General features: G+C 40.9%; 1 protein-coding gene across 3 annotated transcripts in view; it reads right to left on the bottom strand.

Moving 5' to 3' along the window:
* LOC137261280 (ETS homologous factor-like) overlaps positions 1-26,590 on the bottom strand; it is a 42,854-nt gene that overhangs the window by 5,192 nt on the left and 11,072 nt on the right. Inside the window, exons 1-6 of one of the 3 annotated variants that reach the window (XM_067799000.1) lie at positions 24,689-24,829; positions 7,605-7,696; positions 4,358-4,721; positions 3,688-3,933; positions 3,132-3,278; positions 837-959 (exon numbers count right to left, since the gene is read on the bottom strand). In XM_067799000.1, coding sequence (XP_067655101.1) covers positions 837-959; positions 3,132-3,278; positions 3,688-3,933; positions 4,358-4,721; positions 7,605-7,696; positions 24,689-24,713 — 997 coding nt within the window. In that variant the 5' untranslated portion in view covers positions 24,714-24,829. Of the gene's footprint in view, positions 1-836; positions 960-3,131; positions 3,279-3,687; positions 3,934-4,357; positions 4,722-7,604; positions 7,697-8,564; positions 8,612-24,688; positions 24,830-26,590 lie in introns of those variants that run through there. The other 2 variants (XM_067799001.1, XM_067799002.1) reach the window with 2 other exon arrangements.

Raw genomic sequence — 26,590 nt, 5'->3', positions numbered from 1 at the left:
TCACGATTATGATATTAACGACGCGACGTTTATATCATAAACTGCCAAAAGAAAGTAAACTAACTTTGTTTGTGTAATTTGGGTAGGAAGTGTATTTGCAACCACATAACCCCAGCCACGTGTGAAATGTTGAGCATTTGAAACTGAAAATAGCAACTTCTGATGTTCAATGAAAAGCTATCTACACTATCATTTGGGTTCCGCGAATAATCTGGGTTTTTATAATATTTCATAGGTTTAAATCAAAACAAATGTTCTTCAGTACAACGAAGCAGAGGTATTTCTAGGGAACTGCCCCCGCTCCGGTACACCACAGTCATTAACCAAAGAAAAATATGATAGATAAATTCAAGTGAGGGGTGTAGTTTGCTTGTCTCCCCAGATTTAGTTTGGCATGGCAACTTTACACAATACAGTGTGGATATTGCTTTTCATTGCTTCTGTCAATATTCAATGGATGGCAGTGAAGTGTGTTTCATTATTACTGCCTTTGTTGCTGTTATCATAGTTTGTATAATTAATGCTGCCTGTCAGCTAATTTGTAAACCTAGTAATTATTAACTGTCAGCTGCAACATGTTTCCCATTTCTTTGTTGTTTATTGGCGCCACACTGGATTCTTTTCATTGACACGCGATCTCTCGATTCCATTCTACCGGGTACCCAGACACTGCACTGTGATCAGACACTTTTCTAATAATCACAAACCGGCACATAGGGTTCAGTAGTATATACAGCATCCAATGTTTGAGGTTGAGATAAAGATTAAGTTACAGTATAGTAAGTTATTTGTCTGTCCAAATGTCTGACTTTAGTCAGTGTGTATGTTTAACTCACCTGTGTTTGTCTGTAGTTGAGGGGCATCGGTGGGGTCGAAGTCGAAGTACGGAGCCATGTTGTCGATGAGGGAGCACGGCAGGGATTCCTGTCGTTCTGTCTTGATGCAACCGTCGGTATAGTCTGAAATAATAGTAGTTTATTAATACCAAACCATTTGTCTGTAACATTGCCAAACGAGAGGCAACTAAACTTCTTCGGAAGTTGTTACAAAGTCCATTAAGTAGACACACGTTGGACTGTTGTTCACATCTCAGCGTAGACAGTGGCAATCCTCGGTTTAAGACAGTTACGATCATCTTATAGCTAAAACATACATGGGGACCTTAAAACGATATGCATGTATATGTGTATGTGCATGCATGCGTGCGTGCGTGCATGCATGCATGTATGTATGTATGTGAGCATTAATTAAGCACCGCCAAAAGTAATTGTCGATTGTAACATAAAGGGAAGTCAACCAGTGATATCTCAACACACATGCAGTTAGCATGAAATTCACGTGCTGCTGACCCAAATGAATGCTTTTCGTGATAAGGTTCTGTCATGGTACAAGCGACTAAGGGGTATAAAAAGGTGAAATGAAGTATTGTCATTGCTTTCTTATCAACGAATCAGTAAGTGAACAGTGATGTGATTGAACCTTTTGGGACCTGCTTAGGCTTTCTGAAAATACCAGATGGCAGATTATTGGTATGCATGAAGCTGGTTTGTCAAGCATTAGGGTCAGATTAAATATCGTCATAAATCGCCTTGTAAGGAAACATGCGGCCACTGGTTACGTCAAGGATTGTCCACGATCAGGAAGCCCGAGAAAGACTACTCCCCGTGATGACTGTACCCGAGCTCGCCTAGTGAGACGCAGGCGCATGACCAATGCCAAAGATCTCAGAGAACAATGGAGAGTACCATCCGAAGGAGGCTCAAGTCCGCTGGGCCCTTACTCACCGATTGACACAAGGCTCAACTTTTGACGTGGTGAAATCAACGGCCAAATTACAATCTGAGGACATGGTGCAGGATCCATTGGTCCGTTTTCTTCTTCGTGTTACTGATGGCCTTTGGCGAGTTTGGAGAAGGAGTAAATGCGGATGATCCGTGCAGCTGAACCCTTTGGCGATGATTCCGTAATAGTATGGGGGTGTATATCCTATGACTGTAAGCTGAATCTTATCACCGTTCAAGGGACACTCAATGGTCAGATATACCAACAGGAAGAAGTACTGGAAACTGCTGTTGTCCCGCATTTTGCTAACCACCCCGTCGCCAGTCGGTCAGTATGTATGGACGATAATGCCCGATCGTTCCAGGGCTGGTATCACATACTTGCAGAACAACGCAGTTGACAGATTACCTTGGCCTACGAGAAGCCCTGATCTCAACTCAACTGAGAGAGACCATGGGACCATCTGGGGCGTCAAGTTCAAGTAAGGGATCCACCTGTTCAACATCTACAGGAAATAGCCCATGCTTTTCATGAGGAATGGCAGAGGATTCCAATGATGCGCATTCGGCCTTTGATTTCCAGCATGAGGAGGGTTGCAGCAGTTATCCGTGCAAGGGGAGGATACACCAAATACTGATGTCACCATTACTGTTGGTGTAGGATTGTGAACAGTGAACGTTTTTTGAGAACTTTATGTACGTTGGACCACAGACGTTGTCTGCGTGACCATAGTTTTGGACACGATTATAGATACCTTTTAGTGCCCCCATATGACCGTCAATACATTTCAGCCGAAAGTAGCAGCAGTGTTGGTAGTTGACGGATTGACATTTTCGATGGTCCAGTTAACGAAATTATAACCATGTGTTTGGTTTCCATATCTACGCGTGCGTGCGTGCGTGCGTGCGTGCGTGCGTGTCATTAGCATGCACGAAGACAGATCACAACGCCAGAATCTAGCAATGTCCATTTGAGGTCAACTGAGTTGGAACAAAATACCATTACATGGCATGACCTGTCGTTCACACACATCCCTATATGTGAATGTGTTCGTGTTATTATCGGCCTGCTACAGGAACATGGAGTAACGCGCTGGGAGAAGCCGGTTGGGCAACGGTAAAATACATCTGTGGTTTCCAAGAAAGGTACATGACATATGCTTGGTGGCGAACATGAAGGACATGGAGGACCGCTTTCTGAGATGAAAGCGTACTGCAGATTGAAATATGACCGGGAGCGATCAAGTATCTGAGACTGAAGCGTACGTAAAATCTATGAACGTTGCCAAGAAGAGTTTAGCCGACTCACACTGTACAAGGGGATCTGTACATACAGAAGAAAAGGCTCACCTTGATCCTGTTTTCGGACGAGATTCGTGTACACAGGGGAGTTGCATGGTTGGAAGGACTGTGCTGCGGAGTCGCATGAACCAGGAGTGAAGGACGGCAGGTCTTGGAGGTCGGGAGAGGCCACCTCGGTCGGTTTAGAAAAGATAACTGCAACAGATCAGAGTAAAAGATATTTTCCATATGTCCTGCCTGTCCACTCGATTTGTTGTATGTTTATGTGCATCCTAACGTTGACAGGGACGACATGGCATACTATTTGTGTATCCTGACGTTGACAGGGACGACATGGCGTACTATGGGTGTATCCTGACGTTGACAGGGACGACATGGCGTACTATGGGTGTATCCTGACGTTTACAGGGAGGAAGTGACGTACCATGTGTATATCCCGACGTTTACTTGGTAGATTTGAAATCTCTGCTGAAAGATTTGAGGTCTGTATGATGATATGTTTGGGCCAGACAAAACGTACGTCCATATGTTTTCTGGTATTTATAAGGTATTTGCATTTCCTCGGGTATACTTTGTGAATGTGTAAAGGGTAGACAAGACGTACCTCCATTAAGCAGTAGTTTTCGCAGCATCTCGTAAAACAACTTTCCAAACTTGGGGTCTATCCGCAAAAAGTCATCAGCAGTCATGTTACACAGCTGAGATCCAGTGAGGTCCTGGAAGGCCTCGGCACGCAGCTGACTCATATTGAGGTCCTGCTCCTGCCCCAGGTAGAACAGCCAGTCCAGTACCTCCTTGCAGTTCCAGTGTTCCGGGTGTTTCCGGGTCCAGCTCAGGAAGCTGTCTTGATCTGCGGACATCAAAGGTGGTAGGTGAGGAGGCATCTGAGCCACCGAGTTGCGAATAGCGCTATCCAGGTTTCCTGGCATGTTGCAGTTTGTCACTACAAATATTGGGATTGCGTTTGACAGTATTTTTAAATAACCTAAACACAATTACCAGACATCATTTGTAAACATGACAACAATATCTAGCTTACTCATGACGATTTAATCATGCGATCGTAATAATACCAAGCTTCCACCCAACACTCAACCTGCCAAAGCTTCCGAACAATAATCAGCATATCAAAGCTTCCAACCAACAGTCAATTCTATCAACGCTTACCAAAACTACATCCATATCCAACCTGCACAGAGCGAATTCACTGACCATCAACACCGAACCAATACTCCAGACCAAAGGCAATCCCTTTGACCACTAAACCCCCTTACCTTCAAACACTTCATCTGTGTGGGACGGATAGGATTTCTTGCAGTTGTTGTTCCGGCTACAGGAGTCGCTGCTGGACTCCATGTCACACGACCTCCGTTCACTACCCTGGGAACTGAACCTGCACGACATGCCGGAAGTGAAGTACTGAGGCGGTGACGAGGCCACATTGGCGGGGAACTGCACGTGACTCTGCTGCATGTTGTAGTTGGGACTAGGGCATTGGGAGCCATGGTAACTTCCGGTAAAGTTTTGTTCGGCTGCCATGGCAGTCAGTTGTGTAAAAGGGTCATAACCGCTCTGGAACCCGTTGTCATGGAAACAGTCATTTTGAGGTCCGGGATAACCGTAATCTGACACAGGATACTGTTAAAGACAGAATTGACGTGATATCATACATGCTTACATGTTAACACTTTCATGCTGTATATGTACTAGCACTACCGTGATAAACATGTCATGATATTCCTGCTGTGATATTGCTGGAATATTGCTGCAATATTGCTAAAAGCGGCGTAAACCATGCTCACTCACTCACTCACTCACTTACTCATGTCATGAAATACATGGACAAGATGACCCATGAACAACTGACACTCGTACTGCCACCGGTCTGTGTCTGTTTAACAATATTCCAGCTAAATCAATGCGGTCTGGCAATAACAAACTAGAAACTGCACTGATTAATATCATGATTATGAATATAACTGGGACATGTCAATATGCATGAGAACACTAACATACACATGTTTAAGTGAAACATGTACTGATACTATGTATTGTATACTAACACAATCACTTTCTTATAAGTGAATACTGTACTGATTTTCTGTATGGTATAACAAAATAATCACTTTCATGAGTGGATACTATTCTGACATTCTACGTGGTATACTAACACTATGACGTTTATAAATGAGACCTACACTGATATTCTATATGATATACTAACACTATGACGTTTATAAATGAGACCTACACTTATATTCTATATGGTATACTAACTCTATGACGTTTATAAATGAGACCTACACTGATATTCTATATGGTATACTAACACTATGACGTTTATAAATGAGACCTACACTGATATTCTATATGATATACTAACACTATGACGTTTATAAATGAGACCTACACTGATATTCTATATGGTATACTAACACTATGACGTTTATAAATGAGACCTACACTGATATTCTATATGGTATACTAACACTATGACGTTTATAAATGAGACCTATACTGATATTCTATATGGTATACTAACATTATGACGTTTATAAATAAGACCTATACTGATATTCTATATGGTATACTAACACTATGACGCTTATAAATGAGACCTACACTGATATTCTATATGGTATACAAACACTATCACTTTGATATGTATTACTACACTCTGAAGTTTATAAGTGACTATTGTATCAATATTCTATATGCTATACTAACAATATTAATTTGTAAGTCAGTGATAAAAAAAGATGCAGCTATTTTATGTGGTACACTAACAGACTCTGCATGATATACTAACGCAACCACTTTTATAAGTGAATAATGTCATGATGTTCTATATGGTATACTAACACAATTACTAAAAGTGACTAATGTACTGTTTTCAACACAGCATACTATAAATATCACTTTATATTTGAACACTGTACCGATATTCCATATGATATACTAACAGTATTAATTCATGAGTGAATGCTGACAAAATTATGTTATTTTATATGGTATACTAACACTCCAAAGGTATAAGTCTGACAACACTACAGTTAAGTTATTCTGTATACTAACACTATCGGGTTTATAACTGTAAACTGACAACATTTTACTGTTATTCTATCTTGCATGGTATGACTGATTATGAACACCTGCTCTATTTTACTGTAGTTCCCTTACGTACCATTAAGAAGTAGGGAATATTGGATTTACAAGACTGATGAAGGCAAAGAGGAAGCAGATGATGAAGAAACATTAATGGGAAATGTGACAAGTTATTTAATTCCTTTAGAAATGTTTCATCTGTACGGATACATATGTAACTTTTTCTCATATGGTAGTGGCTAGTGGTATGCTCCCAACTTTTTTTTAATGGTATATTAACTTTTCCCGTGAATCCCTGATACGCGGTCACACAGAAGGGTTGTGTCTGGTAATTATTTCAGGGTAAAATTGTAAACGTCAGGGAGTCTGACAAAATGATGGTGCAGGAATATATCATCGGTTCCACCCGTCGTCGTAACCAAAACAAAGAGCTGCACAAAAATCCTATTGTATTAAAATTTAATGCCCGATCTCTGTGGAGACTGACAGTGGCTGTGTGGAGCAATCTTTGAATATGTCTCTGTAATATTTTGTCACATGTTTGTAATCACCTTCAACGGCCGGCGAATTCATCAAGATGACTTACATTTGTAACCGCCACGGGTTCAATAACAACTTCGGAAATCGCTCCGGCCGCGTTTGTCGTGTCGGCCATTTTGACGTTCTGTACTTGAGAACAAAGTATTACGAGCTGTCACTGTGGCCGAATCACTGTGGTACGTCTTGCTTAGTTTCTCAAGCAGACATGTCGCAATTATAAATAATGCGACCAAACTGCGAAACGTGTAATTGTAAAGCGATTTGATGATACATGCCTCTCAAACAGTAAATGCCACTTTTTCTTTTGAATTATTATCACCATCGTACTCCCCGATTCGGCTTATCATTGAGTGATCGTCAGATTAAACCATTTAGAATTAATTAATAAAACGGTGCATAAATGTTTTTGGATAATAAACTCAATAATGTGATAAATATAAGAATTCACTTTAATTGTTTTCTTAGAAGTATAACCATCATACATGTATGGCTAAACAGTGCAAGTGGGAATTGTGACAATTTGTCCCTCAGCACTTTATACTGCAAGGAATTCGCTTAAAGTGAAATTATTTTAAGTACTTACAATAGGTTACTCTTAATATCCATAGGTATAATAATGAGTAGCACCTATATATGTATGCACACACACATTTACCGTCACTGCCTTCTATCCTTGTATATTGTTTACATGTGTGTACGTCTACAGTGTTTCTACTGACAGTACAGTGATGTTCTGTACACAGTACAACGTGTGTACACAGCGTCTACTCAGATAGGTTTGCTGGGCTTTAGCATGGTACAGGGTGTGTATACTTGCACTAGTAGCCTGATATTTTTCAGCAAAGTACCAAACGTTTACTCTAAATGTATACTTACACTATATTGTGGACTGGCAGAAGGCATGCTTGTACAATCCTCGTCTGTTGCTGTGACGTGTTGTGACGGTGATAGTAAGCGGAATTTCAGTTCTGAAAGTACAACGTAAACGTGTTGAATAGTACGTCGATAAATATTCCTAGTGGGAACCGACAGAGAACACAATGCACACTGTGACAACGACGTCAGTGTATGCTGCATCAGCTATGTCTGCGTTCACTCTGCAAGCTGTCAACATTTAGTGGGTCAGCGATGTCCACGTTTACACTGACATCTGACGTCTACTTCGACAATTGCGTCAACATCGACCTTGACAGCCTGCGCATCAACATGAATGCCCATATAAATTCCACAAGGTATGGCCATATCTGTCATGAGTGCTTTGCCAACATGGTCTGTCAGTTCGGAACTTTCTAGAAATGTTGGGTTTGAAGATTTCAGACGAATGGCAAAAAAACCACACATATCTTGATGTTATATTGTAACAGAATTATTATGTTTAACAGAATTATTCGAAGTTGTGGCTATCCTCACAATAACACAGTATTGTGAAAAATAGCTGAGCATCACATTATGTCAACGCAGAGCATAAACAAGTACACCAAATATTTCTGTAAACAACACAGAAGCCAGTGGTTAGTGACAACATCGAATGACCACTGCTGGGCGGAGGGAGGAGAATTGTTGAACAAGAGATGTGAAGAGGGCATGTTTTGGACAGACACAGCAACATTAAACTACAGACAAGGTTTCCAGCGATGTTTGCAAACTTCACAAAAGTTAATTTAAGTATTATTAATTGTGTAGGAAGTGCTTGTATGACAACTCTATGATGATGATGATGATGACGATGACATACAAATAGCAATCAAACAAATCCATAAGCATCGTCAGTTTACTGGCAACTGTATTTTTTAATACTAACTTAAAATCCTGAAACAATAAATGTGTATTATTCACCCCCACGCCTTGTCCAAAATCTCATGATGAAGAAGCGTACTTGCACAGTATCTGAGGCAGGTCCCCGCTGTGTGACGGCGACACCTGGTTACTATGTGACGTAGCTCCCACAGCGAGATGTGAAATGGCATAGGTGTGTGCTGAATGAGGCTGTCAACAATCATTCTGCTAATATACATGAGCTGTAGTGATTCCCGATCTGGCCACTCACACGTACGGTATCCACCCTACGTCAGCTCCTATTGGCTCAGCTCAGAGACGGCCGCGCGTTCTGGGAGGCTCCCATGAAGCCTTGATCAGTAGTAATCATCAGTTTTGATCTTGACCTGTTTTTGTATTGTCAAAGTGCACCATACATGTTTAAATCGATATAAACGTAGTTTGTACATAGCAGATTTCGTACAAGATCACACAGGTCCATAAACCGACAGTCCATTATTGTGAACAATACCAGTGCCTTGAGCATGTACAACTGGTGTGGATATGTGCCTTATATAAATATTCTAACCTAATCAAGTGCTCTGCTCCTCTCATTTGTCATGTAATCTCTGTGGGTAGATTCAGGTGAACACCTCGCCTGATATGTCTTCATGTATCACACCTTCTCTCCCGTAATGTTCAGCTGCTCTTTAACTGGATTAATAATCTTTACACCGATAATGATATGTATAACGTTGTATTACCGATGATACCTTGAAGGCATTTTTCGTAAGTGAGAGTCAAGTGGGAGCTTAGGGCTTTGCACTGCTTTAATCTGACATGGCACAATAGGCATGATCCAGGAGAAGAACATGAGATAGTGGTTGCAACAAAGGATCCGGAGTCACCGAAACAGGTAGTGCTGCCATTGCAGCAAGGAGAGGTAAACCATCTGACGATGCTGTGCAACAACTGATATAGGGATGTCATGACCAGCAGAAGACGCGGTGGCAACACTGACATCAGTTAACAGAAACACAACATGTGGAACACATAGTGGTTTAAATGGCTTTAGTATCATCTAAATAAGTGATGACGATAGCACCATGATCAATTATTACGGCACCAAAACAAACAACACAAAACAAATAAAAAAGCAATAAAATTAGTGGGGGCATCGAATCATATTACCAGAGCAGTAGTTGATATAAGTGTCGTTAATATCATCAGGTGTGGAACAACTATGCCACTTGAGACAGTGTTGATGACCATGCTACATTAAAGTTGTTGCAACATCTTTTGACACCTTCACTGCAAGTAGCGGAAGCCAGTGAGGACAGACCGATGTTCCTGCAACCAGCAGGGCGGTGAGGTAGCCAACGGTAAGGCAATGGTTAAGACGTTCGCTCATCACGCTGAATACCCGGGTTCGATGCCTCACATGGGTACAGTGTGTGAAGCTCATTTCTGGTGTGTCCCAACATGATATTACTGGAATATTGTAAGAGCGGCGTAAAATTAGACTCACTTACTCCTAAAACCAACACACTCTATTCCACCAGGGCTGGTGCTCCATGGGCTGCCATGTTGATACAATTAGAGTTGGTTGTGAGAACAGAGAAAGCTTTTAAACACGATTGTACTTGTCGAACTATACGGTCCTTTATTCCCGGGTGTGTACAATTCTAAACCTCCTTACGCTGTAATACAATTGTATTGATTTTCAAAAGAGCGATTGGTCATTTTGGAGTGACTGATTGCAGCAGAAGAGCTTCATGCGATGTAAAATGTATCTCCTCAACAATCAAGTCGCTGTATTGTACCTGTTCGAGTTAAAAAGTGCGAATTGCTTCTCGTGAGTTTATCGTCTTATAAAATCATTGATGCTATCAGTCGACGTTTTAAAGTCGATTTGCTCAGTAATCTCATTACATTAAAATCCTTTATTGTCAATCGTGATGAATAAACGCATTTGGGTTATCGCGTCCACTCCACTGCCTACACTGGTCAAACATCCAGCAACTCGCGTCAATCAGATCTCCATAACACAAATTGAGCCCGAGATAGTACGAACTCTTGTCGTAGTAAGTGAAATGCCCCGAAGGGGCCGCACCTGGACTGCTTTAAGGCGCTACAGGTTCGTTTCGTGAGTTAAGGACAAACTACTCCGAGATGAAGGGCGAGATTTGGCGAGAGTATAGATATTGTAAGTGATAGGTGTGTGTCACCTGTCAACGAAGAGCGAAGCTGACAACTCGGCGCATGGCGCACAGCTACACCAACTCCTCACAGCTCCACAATGCCCTCGGGCCCCGTTTGCCGCAGGTAGTGTGTATAGGTGATGGAGCGCAACAGTAGAGGATGATAAAAGATGATTATGCAAATGACACGCTTTTGCTGAGTAATTCCTAATGTGATCATATTTGGCTGGCTTGATTCACGAAGCACTGATGGCGTGTTGATATTAAATCTGACGAGGGACACCTGCTAATAACCTCTCTCTCGCCACACATGGCTGACGACAGCAGGCCGTCATTGAAACAGATCTATCTTCTCACGCATACGGTAGATGCATACCTGTTAAACGACTTATGGAGTTGGCATTACAATAATGAACGTCCGATGCTGTGAGGTATCTGTTAAAACATGCGTTTCTGATTTATTGGTTGATAGGTTGGTCAGTTTACCAACGTCTGCCGTTGACGTAGTATCACAAATTGTTGCTGTCTTATCTCCTCTAGTAGCCTCTGAACAAAACACGTTCACACGTATTTCTTTACTAAAATTCCATGCTTCTTGAAAAACGACATTCTTGCCAACGTTCGCCGGAAATCCCCCAAACGATATGACGCTTTTGTGTAGTATTTTAATATCAATTAAGGACAAGTAGTTTGAAGATTTTCAAAACATATACCTAACTCGAAAATGTGATATAAAATCCTTACTGACTTTCACACAACGCAGACAAGCTCTATTTAAATATAGATTTAGAAAATACAAAGAAGCATTTTGATTTTTGTTTCAAACATACATTTCATCTTGTTACAAATATCTAAACTGTTCACCAAACCTGTGAAGCAGAGATAACAGTTGTATAACACCGTGCTATCGCCTAGCTGTGTATATGTCATATACCACCCACAACCCATACATCCCAATATTTTCCAGCACGATATATTACCTTCTATCAGCACAGACAATTACTAGTATTCTAATAGGAATTCTCTTATCCGTCTTCTAATAGGTTTTATAAACGCTGACAAGGGGTACATGATCCGCTCTACGGCTGTTTCAACAGATAAGAAACTGTCTTCACTGTCTCACAGAGACTGCAGTGTATTCTTTTGTCTTCCCGCTCCCAAAGAATCATCTGTCAATAATTATGTTAAAGTTGCTGAAACATGTTCTTTATGCCCCTGGACTCGAGCGTCTCTTCTTCTTAGAGTATATCAGCCTTATGAAATACACATATCAATTACAACAGGGTGTCTTGAGGCAAAATACAGAGCTTATGTACATGTACCTGGCACGTCCCGTTTAGAATGTCACCACTGTCATTACCTAGCATACACCTTATCATACACAGTAACACTGTATACACATTAGACTTCCCTATTCTTCTGGGTACGCCAGTGCCATGTAGTTGCCCGTAGATTTCACCGCTGTGCGCAACATCTGAGTTCTGCATCACCTTGGACTTTCCTTGGAAATTCAGCTGACACATGAGATTAGTAAAATGACTTCGTTAAAGTTAACTGACTCCAGCCACCGTGGTGTTTTCATTAGTCTACATACATATGCTACACTGTAACACGGTACAAGCAGCCTGGGAGACGCCTTCTTATACGCCCTTGAAAGTCCGAGATTTGAAATTCATGACACATTCCGGCAAGAGGTGACAGACAGAGAAGGTTGGTGTGTTTCGCCAGTGCCAAGCTCGCGTGTCTTAGGGAGACGCCCGGAGTGCTCAGGAAAAGAAGGGTTACAGAACAACATGAATAATCATAGACCTACCTGTGTGGCATCCACCACCGGGTTGCCACACATTTACCACCTTCCACCCCTCCTAATACACCCAGCAAACCGCCTACCACATACAGACTACCGCATGTAACCTATCACCCGCCGCTTACCACACAACCACCACCATCTACAACCTACGACCCTTTTTAGAAACCGATTTTCTTAATGCACCATATTTTAGAAGAACGATGCCCACGATTGAATCTGGTCTGTACTGTCTGGTCCAGGGTTAAATGTTTATAGACAGCCTTCATATAGCTGGAACACCGGTAAGGGAGAAGTTAAGAAAAACAAAGGATCAACCCACCCATAATTTAGCCATTATATCAATAACTTTTCTTTCAAAGGTAAAACCTACCGTACAAAAAACAACCAACCACCCAGTCCGTAATTCACAGTCCTACCATACCAACAACCTACCAACAGTTAATGTACCAACGCACTAATGACCAACAAAAACAAGCATATATGTCTGTCACTATAAGTGTGTTTAGCATCAGTAAGGAATGGAAGTGTTTCGATAATGAACAATCAGGCAGCATCGTCGGAAGTTGGTCAGAGGACGAATCTATCAAAGTTAAAATGACCAAGTTTCTCATACAATAAGAACAATTTACTCCTCCTGGCAACTAATTTCCAGAGTTATGATGCTTTTCACTATTTACATTGTCCATACTTTGCCTGCCATTGTGATACGGGCCTCAGACACAATATATTACATTTATCTTGACACTCTTGAAACCAACTATAGGTAATTATGTGTTTGACTCACGAGAGTTACAGTCAAACCAATTTTATACTTTCGCAGTTTTCTTTCAATAAAACAAAAAAGAAAAACAAAGAGAAAATCTCTTTCTTGATGTACCATATGAACTTGTTGTTGCGTTGTCGCTGATGTCGCAAACGTCAACGCTGGTGACTACGTGAGAGGAGCAGGACACTGAGTATCATGAGAGCAGCGAGCGTGACAAAACGATGACAATTGTGTGCGTCCAGCCGCGCTTAGCACGCTTTGAGTAATCACTGTAAAGCTCTCATCTCACAAGCTACTCGGGTCAGCAAAGGGATAAACACTTTCTTCTAATTTCACAATCTCATTTTCTATTTCAAAATGTCGCTTTCAGGTGTAGAATTAATTTACAAGATACTACAGCCTTCCGTTTTCACCCTCTCCAACACTGTGAACATGATGTTCTGCTTGCAGACTTTCCGACATTGAGTACGATCCATGTGGTTTTAATACAGATCGGGAACACTGCTTGTCAGATGAAGGTTATCCAGAATACATTGGTATTACCCTCTGTTTCACCTACTAAAACTACCATCGTTTTAAACTTCAATTTTCCACAGGGAACTATTTAACTTCTTAGCTATTAACGTTTGTGAGCAGAACGCTGCGGTATCTTTCCCTTCGCGTGAACGTAAGCAAAACACCACAGGAACCTTCCTTACATGATGACGTATGTAGGACAAATATTAAAGTTACTTTAGTGTACACGAACAAAGCACTATATATCATTCTAGATGACACCACATGTAAACACAACACTGGATACTAAATGTTGACAGAGTACATGCATATATGAAGTACAATAATAATATGCAATACAGATAGCACATATAAGCCGAAATGAAGTACTAGTTAGGACGACACGTGTAGTCGGAATGCTACAATATAGTGCTGTTCGGACGACACGTGTAGTCGGAATGCTACAATATAGTGCTGTTCGGACGACACGTGTAGTCGGAATGCTACAATATAGAGCTGTTCGGACGACACGTGTAGTCGGAATGCTACAATATAGTGCTGTTCGGACGACACGTGTAGTCGGAATGCTACAATATAGAGCTGTTCGGACGACACGTGTAGTCGGAATGCTACAATATAGTGCTGTTCGGACGACACGTGTAGTCGGAATGCTACAATATGGTGCTGTTCGGACGACACGTGTAGTCGGAATGCTACAATATAGTGCTGTTCGGACGACACGTGTAGTCGGAATGCTACAATATAGTGCTGTTCGGACGACACGTGTAGGCGGAATGCTACAATATAGAGCTGTTCGGACGACACGTGTAGTCGGAATGCTACAATATAGTGCTGTTCGGACGACACGTGTAGTCGGAATGCTACAATATGGTGCTGTTCGGACGACACGTGTAGTCGGAATGCTACAATATAGTGCTGTTCGGACGACACGTGTAACAGAACACTACACTAAAGTACTGACTCGTATGGCACGTGTTGGCAGAACTCTACAATATAGTTCTAATTAGGATATCATGTGTAACCTGAACGCTACAATAGTTCTAGTTAGGATATCATGTGTAACCAGAACGCTACAATAGTTCTAGTTAGGATATCATGTGTAACCAGAACGCTACAATAGTTCTAGTTAGGATATCATGTGTAACCAGAACGCTACAATAGTTCTAGTTAGGATATCAGGTGTAACCTGAACGCTACAATAGTACTAGTTAGGATATCATGTGTAACCTGAACGCTACAATAGTACTAGTTAGGATATCATGTGTAACCTGAACGCTACAATATAGTCCTAGTTAGGATATCAGGTGTAAGCAGAACGCTACAATAATATGAATGAAGGAGTTTAGTTTTGTGCCGCCTTTAGCAGTATTTCAGCAATGGACCAGAAATATACTTCACACAATATACCCATGTGGGGGCTTGAACCCGAGTCTTCGGCACGACACGCAAACGTTTAAACCACCAGGCCACCCCACTGTCCAGGGTACGAGTGTTTGCTATAGTGCAGTAAACAAATAAACGCCAGGGTACGTCCCTCTACATCACGTCAAATGAGCAGGTATTGAGACCCTACACCTGCATACCGTTTATATGATACATATGGAAGGGTGATATAAACTGCAAGTCACTTCCTATGCTGAACGTCAGGACAGTACAGAAATAGAGGATTCATCATGAGTAGATTTTTCTGATCATGTGGGAAACAGCCCCAGGCTGGAGCCATATCGATTGACACGACAGGGTTGAAAAAACACTATCAAACGTACGAATAATATTTATCTGTTGAGGATAATCATAGTGTTGGTGTAGGTGAAACTGAATCGGATCATCATCCGACTGCAACGGGGTGTACCAACTTTGCAGCCCAGAAAACCCTCATTATGGTACATGTGATGCTCCAGGGACTACACTAGCTTCCCGTGCTACGGTGAGACACTCTGTAGCATACCGTCAGCAGACCGGTACCCTGTATTCATCAACAGACAATGGTAATCTCTTACTCATCTTCATCGTCTCTTGACCTGGATTCTTCATCGTCTTTCAGCTGCTAACCCTGGATTCTTGACTGCCCTGGGTTCTTCATCGTCTGTAAACTGCTAACCCTGGATTCTTCATCGTCTGTAAACTGCTAACCCTGGATTCTTCATTGTCTGTAAACTGCTAACCCTGGATTCTTCATCGTCTGTAAACTGCTAACCCTGGATTCTTCATTGTCTCTCGACTGGTAACCCTGGATTCATCATCCTTTTTTGACTACAAACCCTGGCAGAAGGTTTGATCGCTTTTCATCACCACATATGCAGTTGTTTGTGAAGTTAACTTTGATTGTCTTAATCCCTACCTAAAAGTGTAATTTGAAGGGTTAACCGTCGCCATTTTCCGCACATAACCGTCGGTTAACGTCAGCTTCATGGGTGAAGGAATAACACAGAGCATCACTGGATGTTATGAACAGGACGTGTCCAAGAGTATTGTATGAGAGAATGTGTGGAGATTTTGACCTCTGCTAATGTTCATGCACATCAGGTGTTTTTCGCAAACACCTGGTGTCATCACTGACTTTCAATTACCCATTCATATTTTGTTTGCCGTCCACACCCAGTGTAATGTGTTAGATATTGAATACTGTGCATTCTCATATGGTGACGTTCTATATTACACTTAGATAGTAATTGTCCGGTCCATACATAACAAATTTATCAACAATGTTGTAACATGCTCAGCGTTTCTGTAAAATACATGTCACTTCAACAAATTTTCAAACAGTTCCATCGGCACATATACTAGATGTTGGTGGACAAAGAACGACTGGTCAAGTTCCAAGTCAATTAATTAATTACCATTATTCGTAACTAATAATGACCTATCAGTGTTTGGTTTCAGTTCTTCAAAAGTTGGAATAATCCAGCAAGGCTTGCTTTGATACTCAATACAATTAGCAATCGGCATCACAGTGGTCAAAACATCTGGAAGATGAATGCGGGCAACTGGACAGTGGGTATCCATTTCTTTAGAACTCGACCCGGCGTACTAATAACGTCACGACGGTCAGTTTCAATTAAACATCACCAATGATACTGTTCATTGTGTACAAGTCCAGCACTTACAATCAGAACTAGGAATCTCTAGTCAACATTCCTATTTCATCAAATGTATCAATTAGAGTTTTCTTCTTGCTGAAAACAAGCACAGTTGCTGCTACTGAAATGAAGTGTATCACATTTAAGACCACTGTATGTAAGTCGTAACTTGCTGTCTTCAATACTTCACCAATGTCTCACAATGAGCACTTAGTCTATTTTATCATTTATATATTCTTAGAAAGAAATTGATGAATAGATATGGAAGTAATCCGAATATCACGTCGTAGTTTTATTCATTTAATATGTTTTTCAGCTTTACAGTACGAGGTATTCAGACGTGTTAGCATGTTTTCTCTCTATATATGTATCAGGTATTCAAAGTTGTTTTAGCTGTTCTTATGTTCCTATTTTATAAAAATACGATAAAAAAATACTATTTATGCTTTAATGGTAACTCAAAGTTAAACAACTGCAATAATAATAATCATCATCATCATCATTGCGTTTTACGTATTTGATTAACGGCTTCGAGAGGTCTGTAATATATTTTTGTTTTGTGAAAAACAACTGTCTCATAATATTAATTATATAATTTCTTCCTTTATCCGGCATTTAACTGTCAGTTAAATATTTTCCATTTTCACTTCTAAAATCTTGACGCAAATTCATTGTTCATCTAACGCTTCTTCTGATAGTACCAGTCCCCACACATTGTATGGTTGTGATTAGAATCAAGGAATTAATATAGTTGTGCAAGAGGGATGTAATGATATGGCGCGTTTCCTTCGTTCAGTGTGTAGTAGCCGTTTTGAAACAACACTCTGTTTTAACTATGGTCCAGAAAGCCTCGAACAACGCCCAAGAAGTCAATATGGATTTCATATTCCCAGTCTAATCTTCCAAGCAGGTCACGTGGTTGCCCTGTTCAAACAATGCTGTTCTAATGGCATATTTCATACTATCCATGAAACAACATTGTCACAAATTCGAGTTTTCATTTTATAAATCTGAGAATGAAAACATTTTAATATCTGCAACTCGACACTACCAGTATTTAGACACTATAAGACAAACCAGAATCTCAAAGAAGAGACAAAATTCAACATGGACGTCAGAAGCCTCTGTAAGGTCACACCAATGTTTTACACTTGGAAAAAAATACCGCAACTTACTGAAAACATGCTAAGTAGCCGTGTGTTCACCTGAGCATGGCTGGGGAGTGAGTCAGCTGACGGGTTGTCCCTGTTGATCAGTTCGGACGCTGGGACTCCAATATCAAATATACTAATATTGCATCTCACTAGCTCATCTCAACATCTCTAGTTAACACAAGTGGTTCGCTTGTAGCTGTTTACTCCTGAGAAAGTGTGAATAATAGATGATTAACTATTCTTCTGTTTTTCGATTTATGTCCTCTTGTAACATCAAATATTGTTTTTATACTTGTTGCTACAGAGTGTATATAATTCAAGGTTGGTTAATGTATTTCTTACTGCAGTCTTCCGTTGTTGATTAGACTGTTTGATTGTTAAAATGTATGTTTGACTGGTCAGTAGTTGAAAAGCAACTATTTTAACTGTATAAATATTACCGGTTCATAAGCATGTCAAAATCTCTTGTTGATAAGTCTACCTCTGCATGAAGAAACAACATTAACATAATTTATTATCATTATGTGCTCAAGTGTTTGTTGATAAAACATGATTGGTAATTAGGCTTAGGTTTGTTTGTACTTGTTATTTGCTCTTTTACTGCTTGTTGAAACAAAGTGTACGCAAGATATGGCTTGATAATAATTTTTTTCCATGGCTTGTACGCGCTGCTGGCATCTAACATATTGCATTACTGCTGTATAAGCATGTTGCACACGTTGATACAATCTGTATGCAGACCGAGGCTAGATGATGTGGGTGTTCTTTAGCTTGTACAGTGTTGACCGGATATATTACTGCTGAATAAGGATGTTTTATTGTGCTGATACAATGTGAATACAACACGTCGTGGCTTCTTGATATGGTTTTATTAGTTGCTGATGTAGCTGTTGACGAAATACATGGGTTTTTTTCGCTAGCTAATTAATTTTGTTTCTTTATTGCCTGATAACAACAGATATACGCTTCATCCGTTGATTCTCTTGTTATATATTGCTGTTGATACAACACATATGAAACAGATTTCTAGGCGATAAGGGTATTTAGCTTGTGGATAAAGGCCATTCACAAGGCTCCTAGTTTTATTGATCGTTGATACGCCGACATTTTAACACATGAGTGGTTTATAAAGCTCTTTCACTGGCTGCTGACACGAGTATACAATGCATGACTAGTTAACGTTTTGCTGATTGACTTGTTTTAAAATATCACGTATTTAGTTATGAGATTTTATCATTTAGAATTATAACAGCAAATATTCTCGACGAGAATGCTGCTTATTAAAAGAGGTGAAGCAGTGAATAGGGTTATTGTTGGCAGCAGGCGAAGTTACCAACACACTCGATAAAACACATTATCCACCGATCCGTTAGATCTTATTGCTCTAAACCTGCTTGCAAACTTCAGGAGGTTATATATGTTTTTGTTAGGAGACACACCTATGGTCAGTGTTATTGCCCCTGGTATTTACATTGTATATTTGTTTAGTTATGCATCATAGGTGTGGCATCGCTACGCCTACAGGTGCAATTTATGTTGATGAGAGGTCAACACTTTTGGAGGAATCCTTTAAAACGTTTAGTTAACACACACAGTGTCGTATTAACTTTAAAACGTTTCTAGGTTAATAAATAGTGATGTATAGAGTTTAATATATCAAAGTAAATTGTTGATACTGAAGAAATATATATTTCCAGATCATAATTGTCACATAATATCAGTTAACAATTACTATTTACTGAATTCCAATATCAAAGCTACGTATACACCTACTGTAAAGTGTAAGTATTTGTAATCAGCACTGACATCTTAATATAATATCAGGCATTTAGGTTACATAATGGTGTTCATATTTACATTTCACGATAAACTGATTTTTATATCATATTTAAGAAAAATTTAGATTGACACAATGCATGCATCTGCCACTCTCTATTACTGATTGTCGATGATCAATTCACACAGTTTTCATCGATATTTTGTTATCTCGCAACAAGATAATCTGCCTTACGTGATGATCAGGACTCGTTATTCTCCGGTGTACAACAATCTTCACGCTTATCCGTCTCATATTCAAACAGATTTTATCCCCTGGAGTTTTTCTACAGGAAAGTTGCATGTGTGTTTATGCATGATGTATAGTCCTGGTCACAATGTGCAACTGATAATGTTCAAGGAGCTACCTATATGTTACATAATGAACAGGTTGAGTTAGAGAAAATGGTTAGTCGGATCCACCATACCCCCGATGTATTTCCAGTCAGCTTTACCGCTGAAACAATGTCATAATCAGCCAATCTAACCGTAACTATGATCACCCTAACATCTTTCACCGATCTACCCTTTTCTATGGAGATCCTAGCATTGCTAGATCTTTCACCCCACCTACCCGTTACTATGGAGACCCTAGCACTGCCACATCTATCAACTATGGTCAACTCAGCTATTCACCAGTAAAACAACCTCCCTCTGACTTCCCTTACTACAGTTATCACCAATGTTCACTCAACCGTCTGACTTCCCTTACTACAGTTAATACCAATACTCACTCCACCGTCTGACTTCCCTTACTACAGTTATCACCAATATTCACTCTACCGTCTGACTTCCCTTACTACAGTTATCACCAATATTCACTCCACCGTCTGACTTCCCTTACTACCGTTACCACAAATATTCACTCTACATCTGCGACTTTCCTTACAACAGTTATCCCTCATTTTCACTCCACCATCCGACTTCCCTTACTGAACAATAAACCATTCTCATTCCTGAATGTGGATAGAGGGAAGGGCAGATATCACGCTGATCTTCAAGCATCACTTAATGTGTTTTTCATCACTATTTCGTCTATCACACACACTGGAATCTGTGTTGGCAGATAACTGAGACTGGTTATTGTCTGGCCTTGACGTGCTATATTGTGCAACGGCGGCAGAATCAGAAAATGGTCTGGGACAACGATGGCAACAGCGTCAAATAAGAATAGACCCACAAAATCAAATAGGTTGCACAATTTGCCTGTACATTTTGATGCAGAGACATCACAGTGGTGAAATGAAAATACAATTGTGTAAACATGAACGTTCATGACGCTAGATGGGGGGCATTTATGTCAAACGTGAAACGAAGAAAGCACAAAATAAACCATGCTTCTCCACACACACTGAAAAAGCGAGTGAGTGAGTGAGTTTGGTTTTACGCCGCTTTTAGCAATATTCCAGCGATATCACGGCGGGGGACACCAGAAAATGGACCTCAATCATTGTCCCTATGTGGGGAATCGAACCCGGGTGTTCGGCGTGACGAGCGAACGCTTTAACCACTAGGCTACCCCACCGCCCCACTGAAAAAGGAATGCCACAGTGATACATACAGTAATGATATAAACAGAAATATGAGAGCAAAGCACTGAAAGGTGCCATAGCAACTAGGATAAGAATTGGATAAAAATGAACATGAAGAATATAATCTGAAGACACTTAATTATTAGCCTTCATAGCCTGAACATCGTTTTGCGATTGTTCTGCAAATCATATAGTTCAATATATGTATCCCCAATGGCGCTCAGTACTCACGGATGATAACCAGGTGGTCTATATATCAATTGTAAAATAATATATCAATATTCTCATATCCTGGTCAACTATAATACTAGACATGATGAGTTATGTAGCTATGATAGCTAGGTTCTGCTACTTGTATTATCTATGTTAATGGTGGTGTATAACAGCCGTATTGACTATGGTCTGTGTTATTCATGATGTATAACAACTGTACTGATCATGGACTGTGTTACTGATGGTGTGTAACTTCTGTATTGAGCATGACCTGTGTTATTGATGGTGTATTACAACTGTATTGATCATAGTCTCTGTTTTTGATGGTTTATAACAAATGTATTGATCAAAGTCTGTGTTATGTATTGGTTACAATAGTCCTGTCTATAAATTTGGCTATGGTAACTTTGAATAGTGTGTAAGGTTATGCACATGGTTTACTATTTGGGTTTTTCTGGATGGTGATAACCGCATTGCACATGGTTTGCTGATTGGGGTTTTTTTCTAGATGGTGATAACCGCATTGCACATGGTTTACTGTTTTGGGGGTTTTCTGGATGGTGACAACCGCATTGCACATGGTTTACTGTTTGGTTTTTTTTCTGGATTGTGATAACCGCATTGCACATGGTTTACTGTTTTGGGTTTTTTTCTAGATGGTGATAACCGCATTGCACATGGTTTACTATTTGGGTTTTTTCTGGATGGTGATAACCGCATTGCACATGGTTTAATGTTTTGGGGGTTTTCTGGATGGTGATAACCGCATTGCACATGGTTTACTGTTTTGGGGTTTTTTTTCTGGATGGTGATAACTGCATTGCACATGGTTTACTGTTTTGGGGTTTTTTTTCTGGATGGTGATAACCGCATTGCACATGGTTTACTGTTTGGGTTTTTTTCTGGATTGTGATAACCGCATTGCACATGGTTTACTGTTTTGGGTTTTTTTCTACATGGTGATAACCGCATTGCACATGGTTTACTATTTGGGTTTTTTCTGGATTGTGATAACCGCATTGCACATGGTTTACTGTTTTGGGGTTTTTTTCTGGATGGTGATAACCGCATTGCACATGGTTTACTGTTTGGTTTTTTTTTCTGGATTGTGATAACCGCATTGCACATGGTTTACTATTTGGGTTTTTTCTGGATTGTGATAACCGCATTGCACATGGTTTACTGTTTGGGTTTTCTTCTGGATGGTGATAACCGCATTGCACGTGGTTTACTGTTTTGGGGTATTTTTTCTGGATGGTGATGACCGCATTGCACATGGTTTACTGTTTTGTTTTTTTTTCTGGATTGTGAGAACCGCATTGCACACGGTTTACTGTTTTGGGGTTTTTTCTAGATGGTGATAACCGCATTGCACATGGTTTACTATTTGGGTTTTTTCTGGATTGTGATAACCGCATTGCACATGGTTTACTGTTTTGGGTTTTTTTCTGGATGGTGATAACCGCATTGCACATGGTTTAATGTTTTGGGGGTTTTCTGGATGGTGATAACCGCATTGCACATGGTTTACTGTTTTGGGGGTTTTTTTCTGGATGGTGATAACCGCATTGCACATGGTTTACTGTTTTGGGGTTTTTTTTCTGGATGGTGATAACAGCATTGCACATGGTTTACTGTTTTGGTTTTTTTTTTCTGGATGGTGATAACCGCATTGCACATGGTTTACTGTTTTGGGGGTTTTCTGGATGGTGATAACCGCATTGCACATGGTTACTGTTTTGGGTTTTTTTTCTGGATGGTGATAACCGCATTGCACATGGTTTACTGTTTTGGCTGTTTTTCTGGATGGTGATAACTGCATTGCACATGGTTTACTGTTTGGGGTTTTTTTCTGGATGGTGATAACCGCACTGCACATTGGTTTACTGTTTTGGGTTTTTTTCTGGATGGTGATAACTGCATTGCACATGGTTTACTGTTTGGGTTTTTTTCTGGATGGTGATAACCGTATTGCACATGGTTTACTGTTTTGGGGGTTTTCCTGGATGGTGATAACCGCACTGCACATGGTTTACTGTTTTGGGGTTTTCGGGCAAAGGGTAATACCTGTATTGACACTGGCTATACTGTAATACTGGTTACAGTGGACTGATAAAGCGTATATTAGGGGAGGAAACTGTCTCTTCGTTGTTCTCTCAAACTCAATCAGTAGGAACTTATAGGAAATAATTGTATACATAAACATAACTACCTTTGTGATGCAGAAGTTAACATTGTTGAAGTTTGGAAACCATTTGATACAGCTCATGATGCGGGTTACAAGGTGAAAGGAAAGGAGAATGCGTGACTCGGTGTAGGGTTTACGCCTCTTCTATCACTATTTCTGCCATATCAGGACTCACAAAGTATTGGCGTCACCAGTGAACACTTGAACCACGAGGCCACCCCAAAGTCTCCCTAAGTTTTATGATGCTGCATACGCACTGGTACTTGGTACATGTTGTATCTGTATGATATACATATAGGGACAGAGCATATGACTGTGTGACTGTGACACCATACATGTCAATATCAGTAAAAACAAATATGTAAATATTCGGGGACATTATTGTCGTAACGTTGATGTTAAAGCAAGTCAGATGATAAAACACGGGTAGCTTTCTATGGAGCGACATGCAAACTAGATTACAAACAGACATTCAGCTGAGAATTTTTTGGGCACTAACAGAATATTGAAATGTCTGCAAAGGAACCTACATTCAACCCTTCGAAGGGTGAAGAAATTTACGCCAATGCCATAAGTTTTCGACAGGTTGACAAAAGCTGCATCAATAAGGATAGACCTCGTGTTCCTGCCAGGCGAAGGCATGTACCACTGCCCTACCCACCTTTTCCCACACAAGACATGTAAATGAGGATGTAAATTGACGCCATCTGCATAGGTCCTCCGTGGTTTGTACATGCGTACAAAGTACATGTGTGTGGAGGGTAGAGGCAATTAGTATTGATGACATAAATACATAACAGTAAATGACTTAATCATTTTTATCCGGCCCGACTAAAGTACAAGTTGTTGTGTCCACTGCGTCAAGACACATCACCAGTGGAGATAGGGAGGATGTTATATTGGTTATATGAACATTAAAGATTCACTCACCTACATCCATAGCTAGTCCGTGCATGTAAATAAACAGGTGCAAGAGTGGTCAGGCCAGAAAAAGGCATAAGTGTTTAAGTGACGAGCAACATGCCACCTACAGCATCACGACGTCGACTCGAGTGATACACGGCACTTGTCCGTCCAATCTCATAATCCGATATCAAAGATCATCTTAAGGCAACCAACATCCGAAGACTCACTGACTATACAGAAAACACTAGCCACATCACTTGAGAACAACTGTACTGCTTGGGTTCTATGGGGAAGGGACACAACTGGTGTGTAGCGAGCAGGGCTGTAGCAACACTCTAGCCGTGTACGCGGGGATTCGTTTAAACACCTTCGAGAACAGAAAGCTCACGTTCGAGCCTGGGTGAAGCCCGACTTCTTGAGCCGATAGACATTGCGCGTCGTCACAGACTACATGCAGAGCCGAGCCGATTGTCTTTTGTGAAAACCTTTGACTTTTTATGACTCACTAATGAACACTCACACAGAAAGTGTACCTCTCTGTACTCGGGTCATTTCGTCTAACAAACAGAAACATCGGCGGGATTAACGATATGTATATCTTGTATCATTAGTCGGTGTGTGGGGAGATCAAGCCTTCCTAGCACGTTTTGGAATGTTTATGTACCACTTAATAACATGCATCATTACAATATTACTTTTTGATGTTTGAGGAGAATAACCCCTTCACGACATTTCTAGCAATGTTCATGACATGGGCCACTAAATATGACCCATCTCTCAACTCCATCTTCTAATTCCCACCTTCTTCCCTAATATGCGCATGGTTACCACCTCCGTCCGCTTAGCTCTTGATTGGTGTCCCGACTATTCCACTGTGACCCTCTCCTCCACACAACCCCCTGTGTACACTCCTGGAGCGGGCCGAGTCATTTTCAAACACCCATTTCTCCACCCAGAGATAATTCCCACATATTAGTCCTACACCTAGAGGTTGTGCCCATCAAAATTTAGTCCCATTCTATCCTATAAATGCAGTCTGTACTCATTCTTATTCCATCGACACCAAAACCTACCTCCCACCGCACCAAACCAGCATGCACTCCCACCCAATCCTCGTCCCACTTCTACTACCCTTTTCCACTCACGGTAACTCTGTCCCTCTGTCCGCAAGCTCCTATCCCTACCCTCCCCACCAACCCTCCACACACCTCTTTACTCTCACCCACCTCAGCCCAACTCTCCCTCCACCCTGCCCCCCATTCCACTCACCGCTTTATTCGCACCCACCTCAGCCCATAGACCTACCTTCCTACCATCCTGACCCTCCTTCCACTCACCGCTTTATTCTCATCCACCTCAGCCCTTAGCCCTACCCTCCTTCCATCCTGACTCCCATTCCACTCACCGCTTTATTCTCAAACTCCCTGCCAGCCCCTACCCTACCCTCCTACTATCCTGAAGCCCATTCTACACACCGCCTTATTGTCACCCACTTCAGCCTAATCAACTACATCTTGCCTATTTCGAAACATTACATTCCCTTTACTGTTGTTATATCCCTTTTACGGTTTAACATCAAACGGGTCAGGAAGCATATCACAGTGCATGTGTTGGATACGGAAGCTGACAGGGCCGCCAGGAGTGATAGGAAAGCACTTCCTAAATAACACCAGACCTCTGGGAAGATAGAGGCTTTAGTGTAGACCGCCCAGAATATATGTTAAGTCTACATTAATCTGATCAACTAACACCACATGAAGAACACTTGATAACCTCGCACAAAAGGGGCGTGGCGATAGTGATGGTGATGATGGTGATGATGGTGATGATGATGGGAATTATAATAATAATGCCATGGTAACCTTTACGCGTAATTGAGTTGCGTTAAAGAGCGCTTCGGTGTCGTGACGACGGATTTGTAAGTTA

This window comes from Haliotis asinina, chromosome 14 (genome assembly GCF_037392515.1).
Source record: "Haliotis asinina isolate JCU_RB_2024 chromosome 14, JCU_Hal_asi_v2, whole genome shotgun sequence".
NCBI lineage: Eukaryota > Metazoa > Mollusca > Gastropoda > Lepetellida > Haliotidae > Haliotis > Haliotis asinina.
The sequence above is the reverse complement of the archived record's forward strand: the minus strand, read 5'-3'. Positions and strand labels throughout refer to the sequence as shown.